The sequence below is a fragment of the Parus major genome, chromosome 4, assembly GCF_001522545.3.
Source record: "Parus major isolate Abel chromosome 4, Parus_major1.1, whole genome shotgun sequence".
Taxonomy (NCBI): domain Eukaryota; kingdom Metazoa; phylum Chordata; class Aves; order Passeriformes; family Paridae; genus Parus; species Parus major.
In genome coordinates this window covers 38,311,206-38,331,790 of record NC_031771.1, presented here as the reverse complement: position 1 = coordinate 38,331,790, position 20,585 = coordinate 38,311,206, and the positions used below count along the sequence as shown (strand labels likewise).

Below are 20,585 nucleotides of genomic sequence, written 5' to 3'. Positions count from 1 at the left end.
TATTATTGTGCTGGACAGTCTTGTGCAACATGTTAAGTAAGAACACTGTGTGATAAGTTCTAAAGACAAATGTAGGTACTGAAAGTCAACACCATTTATATATTTCTTTCATATTAGCTAGTGCCATAGGCTCGTAGTTTTTTTTGACTACACTCACTGATAAACAAGCAGTTTATCCTTAAGCAATTAAAAAAATAAATGCTTTCTGAGAAATTCTACACCACTCTTCATGAAAGTAAAACCCAGAGAAAAGGAAAATAACTAAAGCAAGATGGATAGGAATAACAATTCAACAATGCAATGACCCACTTATTCGCTCACTTACACTACTTCAACTTGTCAGTGGAGTTAGCTGAATCATTATTTTAGCCATTTTTTTTTCTTTTCAAAAGCCTACTTCTAAGGATTCAATGTTTTGGCAAATTCATCTGTATGCTGAATTATATGCCTCTGTGTAAGGGAGCTCTTAATAAAGAACTTCATTTAATACTCTTAAGATAAAAGGCACAATTCCAAACCCCATTTTATTTCTAATAAGCATTAAATGTAAAAGTCATGTATTTTCTAATTAAATAAGCAAGAGGATATTGAAAAATTTTTGACTTTGTATCAGTAGTTGCTAAAAGAGAAGAAAAATCCTTCAAGTTGACCTCACTTATATAAGGTACAGTGTGGTAAGTACCTGAAATCTTCTATGATGTCAAAAGGTAATCATACCTCACTATTTGTCTAAAACTTTCCTGTAAAGTTATTAGTGCTTGAAAATTTTATTCTGTTCTGTTTTATCCTGAAAAATTCCATCATTCAGGGAAAAAGAAAAAAAAAATCCAAAGAAACGAGCAATAAATGAAGTCTCCTTATTATGACTTCCACAGATCTGGTCAACCCAGAGCCAACTTCTGTGAAAGTTTCATTATTCAGACCGATAGCAAAAAATTGATCATTCAGTTAAAAATTAAGTGGAGATATGTTAATTACCTACAAGTATAATAGGGCATCCAGTTGCAGAATAACTAGGTGATTTACCTGATCATCAGTACTTCTCATATCATTGTATACTGTAGAGATATTGCAATGAATTTAGGATAGCGTAGTCCTTTTGCCACCAGTGAAGTCACATTTTCTAATTTAGACTGTCTAGAAGAAATACTGAAAAAAGAATTAGTATTTTTATTTTTCTGAAGAATTACAGGAAAAATTACTTAAGACTATTTTTTGAAGTTCTGTAAAATCTGTGGTCAGCTTGTTCCTGTTGTTTTGTCTATTCTGAGAGTTGCTTTTGTTATGAAGAAACTAAATCATACAAAGATAAGAAACCCAGGGAGCTGTAAAATAAATGAAAATAATTTATGGTCTTTCAAATGTGTTCAAATTCACAAGTATTAAACTTCATCTTAAATTCTTTATTCACTGTTGCTACTAGCAATGAGGATAATATTAGAAAACTGAGTATTTTATTTATTCACCTCTATTTTAGTTCTGTGAGAGGACTAGAAGTTAGATGTTTAGGAAAAAAAAATCAAACAAACCAAAACCAAGTGGGTTTAGGTGCAGATAAAGTGTATGTTTCCTACAACTTTTTTGATACAAATTAAAATACAGATTTTACTTAAGGTAGTGCAACATCTTCATTCTTTCTCCTCTAATACAAAATTTCAATTATAGGTTTAATCAGTAACATAATACACATCTAATATAAGCAAACAAACATTTGTTTCCGAGTCAATTATACTGTGCAGGAGCTAAAAAATTATGATTAATGAATTGAGGCATTAATTCAGGTAGAATAAACTACCTTCTTCCATAATTTCTTATGTATTTCTTGTATTTTTTATTTATTCTTCCTTAATTTCTTATTAATTATTTTCTTATAAATCTATCCTATATCTTTATCCATTTCTTTTTTTAATAATAAATTGGCAAAAATATTCTCCTCTAAGTTTTTGACAGATTTAAATTGATAGGGCTGTCATTTTAATTGCTTGCTGCAACAATCCAGAATATCTGCTCTAAGAAAGTTGCTACTTTGTTGTTTTGTCATATTTTGAACTTCCCTGACACTCAGTGTAACCAGTTTAAGATCTGATTTGTATTTCTTACCACATTTTTACCCCATTGTGGATGGTGCAGTTGGTGTGGGTTCCCAACAAATTACAAAAGAATGTGTTAAGTAAATGCTTCTCCTGGCACTCTTTGGACATATACAAGCAGAAAAAGGAGGATAGTATACGTGTCTAGTGTTGGGCTGGAAGAGTGTATTTTGGCCCAATAGCTGGAGCAAATTTCACAAGGTTTTAAAATCTTTTTACAGAAGAAAGGAACTACATATCTTGGGTTCTTCACTCTTGTAATCCAGAGTTGTTTCCCCATCCCGTTTTGTTGATTCAATTGTCCATCATAAAGAAGACAAACAGTAGAGAAGATGGGTGTTAGGATCCTCCACCTTGCTTGCTGCCATGCACATGGAAGTTCCACTTATTTTCCCATCTTTCAGTTTCCAGTGGTAATGCATTTCTGATGGTATAGACCAGCAAGAATTCTTGATACCGTCTTTCATGAACCCCAGTAATATTGCAGTTTAAATAACGCTTACTCTGATGAATTCCCCATGATACCTGATACTGTTTCACTTGCTCCACTCTGGTGAGGGACCATTCAACTTCGTTTTTGCTGGAGCACCATAGAGAAAATGAAGAACTCGAAGGAAGGAAGAATTGAAGTCAGCCGTATCTGTGATAGTGACACAGTGGAACACACTGTGTATTTACAGATCATGATTCAAAAATCATTAAACTGATAAGGTGGGAATGAGTATGATAATCATCTGTGTCTTCTTTCCTAAGAAGCTAGGGGCAAGAAAGAAGAGAGGAAAAGAGGGGAAAAGATGGAGAAAAAAGGCTTCTGTCAGAAACAAAAGATTTTGGGTTGTAAGGCAGTGAGGAGAGAAAAAATATGGTGATGAATAAATAAGAAAGAGAAAAAGGAATAATAGAGAAATAGATGGTGGATAGCAGAGAGGAGACTAAAAACATGTGTGTAACTGTATATAAGTGATTTTTTTTTCTATAATGCTATTTTCCACTGTCTTGGCAGGTGTCTTACTACTGCTGATTTTAACTTGACTATTTTATGAACTCATTTTAGTAGCTTTTCTGTCTACTGTCTACATTGGCTGAATGACCAGCTATACATTTATTAGTCATAAGAGAAGGAAAATGGATTATTTTGTCCTCCTGAGAATTTTTAAACTTCTTTTTCTTCCCATGAATAATTCTGGACAAATTCAGCCACAAAATCCTGTTACATAAAAGTGTGACTTTCAAAGAGATTCAGGAAAGTGATTTTGTGTTTGCAATGTTTTATACAGTATAGAAGACTTTCCTGTCAAGCCCTCCTGTCAGTTATGTGGTTGCAACTTCACTCTCCTGTTTTCTCCTCCTTGTTTTCTCAAAATACATATTCGACTTTGGAAGGGAATAGACTGCATCTTCACATTATCTAGCATCAGTCCTGACAGATCTGTGAGATTTTGTACAGACACAAAGTGTAATTATATTTCATAAGCATCCATCTCTGCCTGTTTCTACTTTCGCACTGTATTATTAGTTTTATTTATCTGAGCTCTGATATTACTGTGAACAGTATAATTTTTGTCTTTCCATATATTTCCAGTCTCTAGTGCAAATACAGTTGAAGGGGGAAAAGTACTCTCACATTGATTCTACTGTGATGCAGTTCAGTAGCGTGATCCTCTGACATCAGCAGTATTGTTATTCTAATCGGTTTCATACAGCTTGCTGAACCTCACTGTTCTGTAACATCTAGGCAATACCTTGTTGGAGAACAGGCTGTTCACACGATTTTTTTCCTCCCAAATGAATCACAGAAATTAGAGATAGGAAAGATCAAGTCAGAAGTGGTAATATAATTCCCTTCTGTAAAAGTGGATAAGTTATTCAGGCAGATCTATTTGATCTCTGAAATATTGTCATGATGATAGAAGAAGCTGATGTTCAAAGGGGATAGATGTTCTGACCTTGAAAACACACACAACCAGTGAACTGTAGAAAGAACAGTCCAGGCAGATACCAAAGCCAAAACCAGGGTCACAGAACTTGAGACATTCACCAGTATGTCTGCCTGCCCTGGTTTCTAACTTTCACCTGTAAAACAGCAGGATTTGTTGATTCACAATGGTCTTATTACAGGTATTCTTGATATTTTATTCTATTTCTTAGTTCACTCTTAGCTGGGCATCAAGAGTCACTTTTATCTTTTATTCCTATGTTTTAAAACTCTAAAGCCCTATGACAGTGCCAATTTAATACAATCTTGTTACCAAAGTAAATAGGTATTAGCTGTGATAAAATTTTAGACATTTCTGTAAAAGAAAAGAAGTCTTATTCAATTCACTGCTGATTCTATAGCAAAATATCTTGGACATGAACCCACTATGTAGAATCTCAGAGCAAAGTATTTCATGCCAATGCATAATGTAACAGAAAGATGAGCATATCCTGAGGTGCACTGTAGCTCTGAGAGCTATTTAAAGTGCTTTTTAAAATGGCATTTCTTAAAAGTTGTTAAAAAAGGCCCAGACCCTGACCACTTTTATATTTTTTAAGTTCCGTTTCACAGGAGATCTTCAGTCAATGTCAGCTCCTGTTTAGACCTATGTTAGGTGCCTAAATGGGCAATGGTTGTCTAGGCCTTTTCTTATAGTGCTGCTCTCCTCAGATGCTTTATATTTCATGTCAGGTAAACTCATCCAGTAGATAGTGCTGCCCTTCTTGGCATACCCAGAAATATCTGAGTACTGAGGTATTCAATATCCCATGCACCTCCTAAATCTGCCACATAGTACACACTGAGTATGCCTCTCATGTGAGAGGTCCAATATAGGAAATATTTTCAAAGCAGTCCTGGCATGTCTTACAAAACTGCCAGAGGCAAGGAATATCCCCACGTCTGTAGCACTCATCCAGCATATGGATTCAATTCCCTTATGTGCCTGAGAGTAAACTCACATCACTTTCCTCTCATGACTGAACTACCAAAAATAGCAGCAACAAATATTTTTAGACTGCGAGAAGGAGAGCGGGAGCTTTCTCTCTCACATGTGTACCATGGGACTGCAGAAAAAGATGGTAGGTGATAACACCACAGAAAACTGTATGTTGTTTGGCATATCTGTAAAACCACTCAATCTCATCTGCATACTCTTTGGCTACAGTCAACTTGGACCTGGTACACAACCATTCCTGTGGTTTGAATACTACATAATTTGTCACTGCCATTTTCTGCCAATTACTCTTTCATGCGTCTGATTTACTTGGCCAGAAGATGGCACAGGCATTTCAAATTTAATTGTTGCTGCAGCTTTGCTGGAAGATTCTGTGTGATAATTAATCTAAATACAGTATAACATTTTATTTTCTGAATGCATCAGTAATCTTTCATTTATGCTGAGCTGATTACGTAAATTTTTCTTCAACTTTCAGCACAGTGAAACAAGACATTACAATATGGATTATTCTGATAGCTCTTTAACAAATCTATTTTTCAATATATCTCTAACATACTGTTATGTAGTTCTCCAGAAGTCCAGACCGGTAAGACTCAGGACTCTGAATTTCTATTAACTGGAGGTAAATGTTGAGGTTACTTAAGTCATTTCAGTATCTGAACTTACCTGACACCAAGTGTTTCTACTTTAGTAAGATTGTAAATGAGTTTAAACCTCACATACTTAATGCTCTTCTCAATGCTAACAAGTTACCTGCCTATCATCATTACTTCTAATAGGCAGTGGCAATGTTTTTAATTGCCCTGTTGGTTTCATTAACATCTCAACTAGATGATAGAATGTCTGAAAGTCCCTTCTATGATGTGACAGAAGTGTACATTTAAATGAAGTTTTTTTAAAAATGGCAAAGTAATACAAGATCTTTTCTCAGCTTAAAAGGAAAGAGAGAGGTTTTCTTACATATGCTTAAAGCTGCAAGGTTCACTATGGGCTTTAAACCTTTCAAATTACCCTGCACCACCGCCTGCAGCATCAGGGTTAACTTGCTAATGAGAAGCAAAACCCACAGGCCCATCATGCTATTCAAATTTAATGTGCACGTGGACTTCTTGATTCAGGACAGGTTTATAAATAGTGCCTTTAGTTTAAAAATAGGCTTTTCAGATCTAGGGGAGTTGATATTATGATCTGTAAAGTGAATGAAGCTCCCAGGAGTAACTAGAACTTATGTAATATTTATTCCTACATTTTTGCTCAGCTGTTTTCTGCCATTTTGATGCTGAGCTGCAAGGACTGTTTAGTTTCTTAGACATTTCAAATCTTTCTTCAGTGAAGCTAGGACTGCACACTTGCTTGTCTGGGTAACCTTATTTGACTTTGGGATTTTTCCCAAGAAACAGTGGTCATTGTCCCCACTTAGAACTATTTTAATTTAGTATTTTTTGTTGTACGTGATCTCTGTGGGAACCCAAACTGTGCTGTCAGGTACAAAAATGTTACAATATTAATTTAATGCTAGAAAAAATATGGACTGATCTTTTTCTTGAAACATTCTGACTGGTTGATCTCCCAGGTAGAAAAAACAGGGAGTAGAGCAAGGATCTGTTTCTGGATACATGTACAAAAAATTTTTATTAAATTTGTATTAGGTACTCACAAAAACAACTTTCACTCCTTGATTTTGTAGTTGTTTATGATGTTTCGCAAGTGAAATATTGGTGCTAATGGAACAACGTTCAGGGCAAAAATGTTCCTGGAATATGAAACAAATCTAGCTTTAATATTTTCTGCATGGAATCATCATTAAATAAACAGAGGGCTGACAAAATGACTCTCTAAGGAAGAAGTTCATCTCTCTGATGCTGTATCCAGTTATGAGGTATCACATTTAAAGTCTCTGATACTGAAGACATTCACTGGTGAGCAGCTATAATAGACTTGTTTGCAGCTAGGAGCATGAGCTTTTAAATTAACACCCTGAGCAAGGGCTAGATTAATCAGAAAGATTTCATAATGCCAAAAAATTCTGTGAGCTGTCCTTGAGGAAGACTGGTAGAAGTATTAGAAAGGAACCAGTGCTTAAAAATGTAAATAATTTTTTTGGTGCCATTAGATGTGTAAAAACTGTGTACATAACAAACTTGGCAGTATGATATTTAAATACAGTTTAATGTCTACAAAACATGATCAAAATTTATAGGAAAATATCCTAATTAAGGCTAGTTGTGAAACAATTGGAAACGACTTAACATATCTGGCAATATCTTACAAGTGGTGAAATAGCAGTAGATAAGAATGACACGAATCTGATAATTAGAAACGAAGCTCGATCTTCTAAATATTAGCAGTGTTGAACCAATTACACTATCCTCTTTCTTTAAAGATATGCTTAGCAAGTAAACATTAGAGGTCTGACACAGTGGCCAGTGAAACAAAATCCTTGTATGTGATTTCAATAACTGATGTTTAGTCTTACCTAAAAGATAAAGCAACTCCAGCTGGCATAAAGACCAAAACCCTCACCTAAAACTGGTCCAGCCTGAAGCACTGATGGAAGCATGATGGTATGTGCTTCAAAATGCAACGGCATGATGAAAACATGATGGCTTGTAGAAAGCATTGTTTGTAAGAAGCCACAGCATTATTTATCCAAGAAAAAAAGGTGAATAGAATAGTGACTTGGCAACCAATATTAAAAGGTATAGAAATAACCTGGGAAAGAAAGAAGAAAAGGTAGCTTTACTGATGTTGCCAGCAATACGAGATATTTTCTAAAATTCACTCAGATTTTCTGAGTACCAAATATTCTAGCTGGAAGCCCCCTAATACTTTAAAACATTGCTGCTTTTTCCATACATGAGCTGTTTCCTTTTTTTTACAGTAGTTTATTTTTCCCAGTCTAAATATTTTAGTAGAAGAGTAAAAGTACTTCACAGTTTTAACACTTGAGGAAAGAACTCTGTATACCACATCACCCTCAGTTCTAAAATTTCCAGAAGAATTACTAATTTTTGCCCTGCTGGCGAAGTGTTCAGCCCTCCATTCTAATTCTGAGGCAGGCATTCAGCACCACCTAGTCTTTGTAACTTTAATCTTTTTCCATTAATATTCTGCACATATTTAAGTTGCTAAAAATTTCTGGAAACTTTTTAATTATCATTCAGGACATACTTAGCACTAAATCTTGGGAATAACAACCCACATAGCAATTTGTATATGTTCTGCAAATACAAGTTGCTACTGGTACAACTGCATCATGTAGTTCTTTTTGAGGCTTTTGTATTCATTTTGACATCTTGGCAATGCCATAAGCATTTTTCTTATAATCTGCCAGGGTCATGATTTTTACACTCAGTTAATGTTGTATCGTGCTCTTGGAAAAATCAAATTGTCTAGTAAAACACTTGTTTGTTTTCTGCTGCTTTAATGCAGCTTTATATTCAGCAGGTAGAACTGATGTGGCTATGTGTTTGCTGAGCAGAAAGGCTTCTTCTTCAGTAAGGGTGGTGAAAATATTTAGTGGAACATTGCTTTAGACAGCATCTAAAAACATAACCCGCTCAAGGTGGTTACCAGTAGATTATCTTTCTTCCCACATACATCCACTGCACAACATTTGCTTAAATTTATTAAAGCTTATTTGGCTTATGTCAAAGTCAAGAAATTCAACCTCTGCCTTCTCAGTTCAGCCAACGGGTGTTAATGAATAATAATATATTCTTTAGGTACACAAATCACATTTTTTCACAGTAACGTGATCTTACTCTCTAAAGAGAACAAATATTTTTTCTTCAAGGAAGAGTTATTCAAGATTTTGATTTTGTGGCCTTTTTGAAGGGTTCAGTATAGAACTTCAGGCTTCATTTATAGCATTCTGTTCAAACCTAAATCTGAAGATAAAAATTAACCCTTCCCTATATACATTTTTGTGATACTCACCTCTAAAATACCAAGTATTCTACAAATGTAAGAGGTCAATTTCATAATATGCCATGATAATATGAGAATTTTGTATGTTTGCAATATTTTTCAGTGATCATGGTACCTAAAGCCAGGGTAGTGTTTTTAAATTGTTTAGTATATAACATATGAAAGCTCAACTTCATTTCAGATCCATCTTCAGGGTCTGAAGCAATGAACCTCAAAATATACAACAATCATACTAATGCAGGTTTTTTTTTCCTTCTAGAATTTTCTGTCTAAGCAAAAAATTTTCATGCTCATAAGGAAAATACATCTGAACTCAAGTTTTAAAATAACCCTTCCTGAAAGGCAGATTAAAAGTCCTGTCTGCAAACAGGTATCTGGTTTCCAAGCAGTTTTCACACATAACATTTTATTCTTTCAGCTGACGTGCAAACCATGAGCTGCCAGCTTGGGACTTGATTTCCAAACTCATAATTCCTCTTTTTTTTTTTTTTTTTTTTTTTTTAAGACAGGCTACTAAGATATCCTGCTAGCCTCCTGCTAGCCTCCAATTTTCACAAGAAACAGCTTGTGTTTCCAAGTTTTTCAGCTTGCCATTCTACTGCAGCCAATTGAAAAAAGAACCATGGAACAACCATGGTGCATGAGTTTATGGAAGCCTGAAAATTGGATGATTCAGAGACCCTACTCTTCCTAAATTCATTTGTTTCCAATGCTAGAACTATTCAGAGAAATGTGTATTGTTTGTCACCTTTCAATACAACACCTTTTAAAAGGAAGAAAACCCTTTCAACTTTGTCCTTATCATTTGGCTGAAGTGGTAAATAATAACAATATTGTCAAGAATAATGGTGAGCAGGAGCAGAAGTTTTAGTGGATGCCAGAGAAAGAAGTTTAGGATGGGCAGTCTCCAGCTAAGTAGAAAGTTAATAAGCAAATAAAAATGGAATTCTTTCAAGTATTACATTTTATGAAGTGTCTGAAGTTTATATGCTACCATTTCATCAATCCTGCAATATTCTTGACAGGGGGAAAAAAAAACCTGCCGAAAGCACCTTTTCATTTACTTTCCACTTCTTGATTCATCAGATAAACAAAGAGCTCTAAGTTCCATACTGTCTCTTGTTCTTGTATCAGTTGCCACTACGTCAAGAATAAATTCTGAAAGCAGTGTTTTTTTCCTGTGCCATCTTCTGCTTAAAGAACCTCTGATGTTTGTGCTGAAATGATCTGGAATTCTGCCAAAGGCTTCAGGATAAGCACATTTCAGTCTGGCAGTGAATCCCCAGTCAAAGACGAAACAGCTACAGACACTATCACAAGAAAGTTATTTATAAATCCAGATACTAAATCAAGGGAAAACTAGTGCAGCAGTCTTTTAATTGAGGCCATTTGTTCCAGGTGCCAATAGTATAAATATCAAACGTGGTACTTTGTGCATGTATCAAACTTTAAACACAACAGTGTAGGTAGCATCCAGAGAAAGATAATTTCTATGTTTTCCTCTGGCAGTATTTGCAGGTTGAACATTTCTAACTGAACATTTAAAGCCTGAGATTGGTAAGGAACTATGCATTTGAAGATATTTGAAGTAATATATCCAAAAAGTTGTTTTGAGAATTTTAGCAGCTAAAATGCCCTATTGGTCCACAGGTACTTTTGTCTTTCCTACTAACCTGCTCTTTTCTGTTTATATTTTGTATGCTCAAAATAAATGCATAAAACAATTCACCGAGCCCACCTTGGCTTAGCACCAAAATTGTACATCATCTGAAAATAATAATATATTTTATTACAGGTTGCAATAGAAGCTTGTATTTCATCTTCCATGAATAATCTCAGAAATAGAAAGTAGAATATCAAATGCCTATGGATATATGCATTTATGTACTTACAAATGTGCATGTATAGATAATATTAATAGCTTTCTGTATTTATGGACTTGAATAACTAGAGCTTTACATGTAACAGTTATTTTAAAGAAATGAATAAAAGCGACATCAATGTTTCTTGTGATCTTCTTCTTAGAAATTAGAGTGGTTGGGAGGCGTTCAGATGGATTATCATTTCAGAAATTAAAAAAAGAAAATATAATCTATTCTCAAAAAATGAATTAAAAACATATTGAATTCTATCGTTTTTGGATAATATCATCTTCCTTTGTTTAAAAATGAATCAGCAGAATGTTTCATTGCTTAATTTTCCATTTTGGAGGCAGAGAAAAATGGGGTGTCAGTATTGTGTGGGAACTGGCTGGGCCACTGTCCAGCATCCCTTTTTTTCACTGCAGAGCATGCCTTCAGAAAAAAGGACTGAGTCTGTGTTCAACTCGACTCTTAGAAGTTATTTATGTACTTGCTAGCAGATTCAATGAGAATAATGTAAAAGTCATACTAAAGTCATGGAAGTTTGAAGTAAAATGGGAGAACAGAGATTTTAATTTCAGGACTGAAAAAGTTAAGGGCTAGTTAATGTAATGAAAGGAAGTTAAATAAAGAAGGTAAATGTGAGTTTGGAAATTTATCAGTAATATTATTTTAGCTGATTTTTCAAGAGAGACCATTTAAAACCAAAGCAAGCCTTAAAGTTATGAATATGTTGATTTGATATGAATTCTAAGTCTGTGTGATTGAAAGAATCCAAATAAATGGCATGATAAAAGTAATAGGTCATGGTAGATAAGCTTAAAGACAGTTTTCTTCTCAAAGGTGCATCTTTAAGTTAAGCTACTTTTCTAAACTAAAAATGAGTGTCTTATTTCTGATATATGACAATGAATTTTGAGCTAGAAAGCAGAAACTAATTACATTTAAAGTGTTCCACTCAGGCTGCTCATTAATATAATGAGAGCAGAAATTACAGAAAAGAGCAAAAGAAAAACTAATACTTGCCTTTTTATATTTATTTTACAGGAAATGTGTTTGTTGTAAGCCTGGCAGTTGCAGACTTGATAGTAGCTATCTACCCTTATCCACTGGTCCTCACATCTGTGTTTCACAACGGATGGAAACTGGGATACCTACACTGCCAGATTAGTGGCTTCTTGATGGGCCTAAGTGTCATTGGATCAATCTTCAATATTACAGGCATCGCTATCAATCGGTACTGCTATATCTGCCACAGTCTCAAATATGACAAGCTGTACAGCGACAAGAATTCATTGTGCTATATTGTTCTTATATGGGTCCTAACATTTGTTGCTATCGTGCCCAACCTGTTTGTGGGATCGCTGCAGTATGACCCCAGGATTTACTCCTGTACATTTGCACAGTCTGTCAGCTCAGCATATACCATAGCAGTTGTGTTTTTCCACTTCCTGCTTCCCATAGCCGTAGTCACTTTCTGTTACTTGCGAATATGGATCCTCGTTATTCAGGTAAGGCGAAGGGTTAAGCCGGATAACAACCCTAGGCTGAAACCACATGACTTCAGAAACTTTGTGACCATGTTTGTGGTATTTGTGCTGTTTGCAGTCTGCTGGGCTCCTTTGAACTTTATCGGCCTTGCAGTGGCCGTCAACCCAAAAACTGTAATCCCTAGGATTCCAGAGTGGTTGTTTGTGTCCAGTTATTACATGGCATATTTCAACAGCTGCCTTAATGCTATAGTATATGGACTCCTGAACCAGAACTTCAGAAGAGAATACAAGAGAATTATTGTCACTTTTTGTACGGCAAAAGTTTTTTTCCAGGATAGTTCTAATGATGCAGGAGACAGAATGAGAAGCAAACCTTCTCCACTGATTACAAACAACAATCAAGTGAAGGTGGACTCTGTCTGAAAGTGGGAATCTTACTATTATCACTTCACAAAAAGTGTCCGTCTTATTAGACCTCCTGTTAAATATTATAGTGAAATATATCTTTTACTCTGAAAGCACTTTGATCAAATTCCTTGCATGGTGTTTGGAAGCTTGTTATAGAGCCTTGACATACAGATCCTATTATACAATGGTATATCCCTTGTATAGTGACATAATTATATACTTGAGGGAATAAAAAGTTATGAATGGCTACCTTTTTTTTGTTAAATGGAGATGAGCACCTAGAAAGAGATTATATCACAAGTATCCATATTGCCTGGTTCAGTAAAACAAGTCATAAAACTATTCCTGACACTTTCCACGTGCTTTTTCTGTCCATGTTACAGTCCTGATTCTAAAATCTCTGAAAACTTCTTTTAAAAAATGAAATCTAACCTTTATGTAATATATTACGAGATGTGAAGTGAAAAATCAAGGTAATTGAAAATTCATTAGGATTTTTGATAAATACCTCTATCAATATTTCTTTGCTACTAACATGGACACGAATATAATTTTTTTTTATATTAAACCTCATCAGCCCTCCTAGGAATGACATTCTCAATTGACTTCTCAATTTTAAAATAGCTTTTAGGAGGAGAAACATGCCTGAATTATTATCTTCAAAGCTCCAAGGGCAGGAGGATAAACAGCAAGGAAGGAAAAGAGCCATGATTCATCAGTTCAAGCTGTTTCAGCATGAAAAAGAGGTGTAGGAGGGTTGGGAAGAGAAATTTAAACGACCATTATTTCTGAAGAGGCGGTAACTCATGAAATAAGGAAGTGCCCCAGAGGAGGTTCTGGGGAAATACCTCCTAGAAACATAAGTGAGGAAGAACTGTTATATCTCACTTGTGTACAAGACAGAAGTTCGAAATCTCTGTGAGAAGAAGATTAATGCATTTAATAGGAGTGATAGTTGAGTATGACAGTTTTGTCTGGTTAATGGAATCTTAAGCCCATGAAACTCTGGAAAATGCGACACGCATACAGGATGAATATTTAACATCTATCCGAATCTGATCTGAAAATTACTTGAGGCTAGCAGTTATTTTTCAATCTGCCTCAGGTAAACTTTTCAAATTAATAATTAGGTGTTTATCACAATTATGAACATAGTGTAATAACCTAGAACAATTAGACACCTTTAAATAACAGAAAAGAGAAGATACTACTTATAGCAGTGGTACAAAGAGGAACATGGGATTCTCAGGACTTTCCACAGACAGCAGGGACCTCTTCAGTAGGGGGAGGTACAGTGCAAAGTGAGGAAGAGTAGCAAGACAGGCTGTCTCCTTCAACAGTGAAGCTCTCTTTATAATGAAGTCTTCTGGCAGAGAAAAGTAATTCACAACAATAGGATTCACCTTCAAATTGACGTAAAAAGAAAGAGCATTTAGTTCTGGAAAGAAGCTCCAGCTGTCATACCTTTTAATTCTCAATTGTTTATACCTACGGTGACGTTCAAGTACACTGGAGCTTTTCCAATCCAATTCCAACAATGTCAGTGGGACTAAGAGCTTCTGAATAGCCATTAGACTTCTGTTAATCTATGTTAAAATGTGAATTTTACTTAAACGGTTATTTTAAAATATGATTTACTGTACTGGAGATTTTCTTGTACATGACCTTATATGTCTTAGAAAACAACAGTCATTCTGTCATAGAACTCCTTAAACTGCATATACACCTAACAGCATTCCATCTTTCTTGGATCATAGATTAGTATACCCTTGGTTTACTAATGCACTAAAGGGAATGGATTCATGTTTACTTGAAAGCCCCACTGACACTTCATCATCTGACCAGTTTCTTACCTTAAAAACAGGTGCCTCATGTCAAGTTATCAACGGAAGTAAATGAACAACGTTGTAAAACCTTGGATATGAACTAGCAAGTCAATGCATTGCTGAGGTGCTTGACTCATCTTTGTTTACATTTTCCAGTCAGAACCACTGTGTAAATAACCAGCTCTCCTCTATTGTGGTATCATCATATGATATGATACAACATGATTTACAGCATAAAGTATATCACAGCTTTCTTCACTGTGATTTCATCCTTGGAGGATGCTTAGCTCTGTAATTTTATTGCTTTGTGTGTAGTGATTTTAGAATAGCAAGGGAGGCATGACCACCTTACAAATAAATGAGTTTTTCATGCAAGAGAAAATACTATTTAAATTCTTACAAAAATTGCCTTATTTAAAGCATATTTTCAATGAAAATAATGTCTTATTATATATCTATGAAAGTAGCATAAAGACAGTTAAAGTAGCTTAACCATTAGTAAGTTTAGAATTCTCACTTTCCATTTCCTACAGAAAATGTACATCTGTATCACATCTACATATTTATGAGCTGGTTCAAGATACTGTATCCAATATGTGGGTTATCTGAGGAATTAAAGTCCCCTGTAATTCGCAAGTGCTAAAATATATTTTTGATGACAATGAAAATGGTTTGCTATATACAACGGAACATATTATACCAAAGGTATATATTTTATTGAATAGGCCTGTAATAAAAATTGAGAGCATTTTTCAGATCTGTACTTTGAAATATTTGTACTAAGTCTAAGTCACAGAAATGTGCATGTTGGTGATGTTACGAGCTGCTAAATATAGCAATAATTTTAAGAAATTTATCTCTTGTTCTTCTTTTGGGGGAGAGTTGATAATTTTGTTTAAATTACTGTGGATGAAAACTTTGGATAATATCTGCTGCCCTCTTGAGATTACTTTTGCATTTACTGCCATTCTGAAGTATGTTTTAGGTAAGGATTGCAAAACTACTCATTGCAAAAGTAGAATAATAATGAATGATGCTTAGCTCTGCAGTGATGGTTACTTTTAATTCAAGTCTGTTGCTTCAAAAGAGTCAAAGTGATTCATGCAAGACAATCAGCAGCCTTGCCAGCTGCTCACTGACAACGAGCATGACAATGTAAGTCAGCACCTCACAAGATCTGACTCTTTGTAGTCAACATAAAGATGACTGGTGAATAACGATTTCTGTCCATTCTGAGGAGATGCAGCTTGAAACATCTGAGAATACTTGCTTCTGTGAAAGTGGATGAGCCATGGTATGCTTTTTTATATTCCAAGTCATTAAATTTTCCCCTGTATAAAAGGTTAGCATAGCACAACTGCATTATAAAGAGTTCTATCTGGGTGGTTTAGCTAGTGCACTTGTCCTATAGCAGTCATCAGCCCTGGATAGACTTATCCCTACAATGCGAATCTTGGGAGTCTGCGGCATCTGCAGAGGTTCCTACTTCCAGTCCATTCCTGATCTGAGCCCCAGTGAAGCCAAAGAACCTCTGTGAAGGAGTAGTAAACACGTCTGTCCCCCCCACTGTATGCAGCACACTGCAGACTTACAGCCTTATGGAGCGCTACCTTATCCTGCAAGAATTCCTTTCCTATATCACAATCTCCATTATGTTGACAATCAGAATATGATCTTATCAACACACTTTGAACCCTTACAGATAGATAGTTTCATTGGTGGTCATCTACATTGTAAACTTCATGTTTACAAAGAAGCTTGGCATTATTAAATATTTACCAGCAAAGAGAATCTTACTGAATATCTTTATATCAAACAGGGTAGTTATTGTATTTAAGCTGTAACTGTATGCAACAATGTACTTTCATTTGGAGTAGCTTTGCACATTTTCTCTTTGCACATTTTCTTCTACCACTGGGCTAGTGCAAGTGCATAGATATAAAACAAGCATATGTTATTTCAATAGACATAATATGTAGCAATGATTTTACTTCTTCTAATTTGTTATAGAAGGCAGGTATATGAATCATTCATAATAAAGAGACTACAATGAAAAATCTGTATCAGTGTATAGTGCATCCTTCTATAATCGTCACATCTTTTTCTTCTTTTTGACCACTTTTAAGATGTTGTCATGTTAGATCTGGTTAATTATGGTATACTGAAGGGACTGTTATTTCCCTTACATGGCACTGAAAAACAAAATCATAAAAAAAGATCCTTAAAATATAATACACAAGTACATAAATATATGTGGTCATCCAATTTGAAATATAATTTCAAAAACCCCTTTTATTTGAACAACTTGTTCACCAACTGTAGTAATATAGATGGACTGTTATTCTTTATTTATTTTCTAATAACTGCACTTTTAAAGTATCATTGATGTGGTTTATGAATAATTAAGAACTACAAATGTCTGTCATTTTGTCACTGAGGCTTGGGAAATCACACATGCTAAAGCCGACTTTCTTAGCAGAAAAAATATTCAAGTAGTGGCTTGGCTTATAGCCCATGTACTGTATCTCAAATTTTTGCCTGTAATAAGAATTCCATTATGTGGTTTTATGAATTTACTTATTAAAAATAATATTCCTACCTCAAATATGTGTCTGAGAGATTGCAATGTGTATAGGGTGGAAAAGATTCACAGTATAAGTCAATAGCCTTTGCAGTTTTTAATAGAAACAAAAGTAAATCTGGAAAAGTACATATATTAATTCATAGAAAATATTTTCTCAATTGAATAAAATACTCTTCACTCAAACTATCCCAGCTACCAAATGCTGACCAAAGTATGCACATTTTGTGAACCATGTTATTCATAGAAGTATATGAATTATTCCAAAAGATTATGCCAAAATTTAAATCCTAAAAACCTTCGAGACATGGTGTCTGAGCTTCATCTCACATAAACCAGTACAGCTTCACTGATTCATGTCAGCTGAGGGTTTTGGTATATCACAGTCCATAAATCTAAAAATTAGCTATTTTACACTATTACACAAGCAATATATACTTTATTTCTATGAAATTCCCCAGCTGTCAGATGTTCAGGTTGTAGGAGAATGTGAATCTGCCTGCTAATGATCTGCAAAGTTAACATCATCCAGCAGATCTCTTTCTGTGATTTGTCATTTTTGTAAATAAATATAAAATGTCAGCAGTCTTTTATGTGGCTTCAGTCTTAATTGTTTAAGTAGCAACTATTTAACAGAAAATCATACTAAACTTAAGAGATTTAGAGACAGGAAGTCTACTTGCCATTATTCTTTCTGCTTATATTGCATGTGTGCTCACGGATTTCATTTAATCATACCAAGTATTTTACTTTGCATGTTTGTTTCCAGATTCTAAAAGTTTCTATACTTAAGTACATACTCTTCTTCAATATGTACAAATATTCAGCTAGTTTATAAAAGTCAGAGAAATACAATGATAACTATGTCTCAGATCAAAGTATTTTTCCACACAACTTAGGCTGTGAATTGTTCTGTCATAGAGCCCTGCCTACATGAACCCTAAACAGGTACAATTGCACTGGTTCACAGAAAGAAGATTCTGTTTACTTTTTAATGGTACAATATCAGATGCTTAAAAATTAACATGAAAAAATTTCATTGAGCCCTTTTTGATAGGTTTTAAAGTTGCATAAAAGTTTTGTGAATATTGTGTAGACCTAAGGACTATATATACATGCTTCACAAACCTCAAGTCATGTAAAAATACCTGTCCCCCAAACATTATATTCAAGTAGTTGTTTACATCTAGCATAAAGAAACACAGCTACTACAGGCACATTGAACCAAATATAGATCCCTTAGATACCCAAATTTCTGTTTCAGACTGGCTGAATAGCTAATATGCCAATAATTTGCACACTCTGTTCTAGTCTTTCCTGATAGTTTATTAACATGCAATATCTCTCTTATCATAAACTTCACCTAGCTTGAAAGCAGTAATATTAACTCCTTTATTAATATTTATGCTCATACCAGTCATCTCTCTCAACCAATTCTGATGTTTATGCAATTTTTTCAGAACAACAGTTAGAAATACATCTCCTTCCAAACACAATCCCTTCTCATCTCAATCCCAGGTAGCGTTTCCCTTCCTCAGCTCTGACTGTGCTATCAGCTTGGCTGGCCCTTTTCCACCTGTACGTACCAGTGAACATATGCCATAGTGCTCTTAACTCTGAAGTGTCCCTGTCCTGTTGTGATCTATTATGACCACTCATGTTTTTTAACAGTAGTTTGGTATCAATTAAATACCATCTTAAAGACAAATTAAACACAATAGTTTCAGTACTAGTCTCTCTGAAAAATCTTTGATTTAATACAAACATAAAAAATTACATCAGGAAAAACCCCAAAGGGTTCTATTCTTTAAATATAAACTTTGATTTGCAACCTTTATAGCAATTATTTTTCTTTTAGGTGCTCATTAATCCATTTATCCCTTATCTTTTTCTCCACGTGTCAAGAACCCAGCTTCTGTGCTGAGGGAGGAATTGAGTAGCCACTAGAATAAGGGTTGTGCTTAAAGTCTCCTATGGGCTGTGTCAGGAAGCAAAATCAAATTCAGAATAGGCAACAATAATTATCAAAACATTTGACAATAACTCTCTGTTCCCAAAGATTTTAAAGAAAGGAAATAGACCTTGTTTCAAGAGGAGCTCAGCAATGAGGAATACTTAGTAAGAAATCACCCCTGATGTTACATCAAAAGACTGTCAGGGGAAAAAGGGAGCTTGTCTTATAAATGAACCAAGATTTTACTGCTAGTCTTACTAATATTTTATTTGACTATTTAAAAAGTGCAAGTTATTCCTAGCTCAATTACAATTAAATTTACACTTGAAGTACAAACCATTTAAGAGTTGTAGAAAATACTTATTTATTACAAGATTCAAGTCATGTATGTGACTACACACGAGTGTTAAAAGAGGAAGAAGGGCTAGATGTTAGATTCTATATATAAAACTATACTTCACATATTTATTCAGGAAGACAAGCCAAGAGACAGTTGAATGTTCTCCTAAATAACTGCAGTGTAGGGTCACAGCTAAAGATGAATATTAGGTAGTGCCAACTCACCATCTAATCATTGTTAAGGGCAGGATGTGGGCAGTGTGGGCAGATGGAATGAAAAACATTCTATTCATTGCAAAAATACACAAATAAGGAAATTAATAGTGTCTGTCGCCACATGAAAACATTCTTCAAAATGGGTTCAGTTTCAGCCTTGTTTTATTTTTTCAGTTTCATTCTTCAGCATCACAACTTTTGGGCAGTGTTCCATGCCACTGCAAAAAGCTGTTTATCGTCTGTCTGTGACATTCTTGGTTTCAGTTCTTCCTTCTATTTTGGGGGGAAAAAAAAAGTGTTCAAGGAAAACCCTGATAATTCATTCCAAATATATTTGGATACAGCTGCACATACATAATTGTAGGCAGCTATGAAAATTAAGTTTACATTCAGTAAGGAATGTAGCAGTCATAGAGAATGACGAAAGCCTTTGAAAATCATATGCATTACATTTGTTTTGTCAACACCAAATGTCAACAAACCATTGGATTTGCTTTTCCCTTGTTATCCTACTTTTCATTTAATTTCATTCAACCATCATGTTTTCTAGGTGGTGGAGATGCCAACAGAAAATTTAGGCGTTCACACTACACGGTACAAATGTCTCTGTGTGTGAATGAATGGCTGCTCTCTTCTAAATCACCCTGCAGTGGGTTTTCCTTCTCTCTTAGCCTGATTTTCTACATGTTTGTGTCTGCCAGCTCTAGATGAGACACCACAGTGGTTACTCTGCAGGCAGAGAAAACTTCCCACTCCAGAGCATACCTCCTGATGTGATGCTCTGCTGAGCTGGGCTTGGTGCTGCCAGCAGCACACACAAGTGCTGCAAGAGGGAAACATCTCTGAAAGGTTTTGCTGGTGTTTATGAGGCTCTGGCTAGCATGGACACAGTTGTAAAAGCCATTGTAAAAACCATTACTGCTCCATTTTACTGCCCTCTACTCTTTAAT

General features: G+C 35.0%; 1 protein-coding gene across 1 annotated transcript in view; it reads left to right on the top strand.

The window, feature by feature from the left end:
* Nucleotides 1-17,102, top strand: part of MTNR1A (melatonin receptor 1A) — a 56,141-nt gene extending 39,039 nt beyond the window's left edge. The window contains exon 2 of the mRNA XM_019006224.2: nucleotides 11,866-17,102. Within this exon, the coding sequence (XP_018861769.1) occupies nucleotides 11,866-12,734 (869 nt within the window). The 3' untranslated portion in view covers nucleotides 12,735-17,102. The remainder of the gene's footprint in view (nucleotides 1-11,865) is intronic.
* Nucleotides 17,103-20,585: the final 3,483 nt, after the last annotated feature.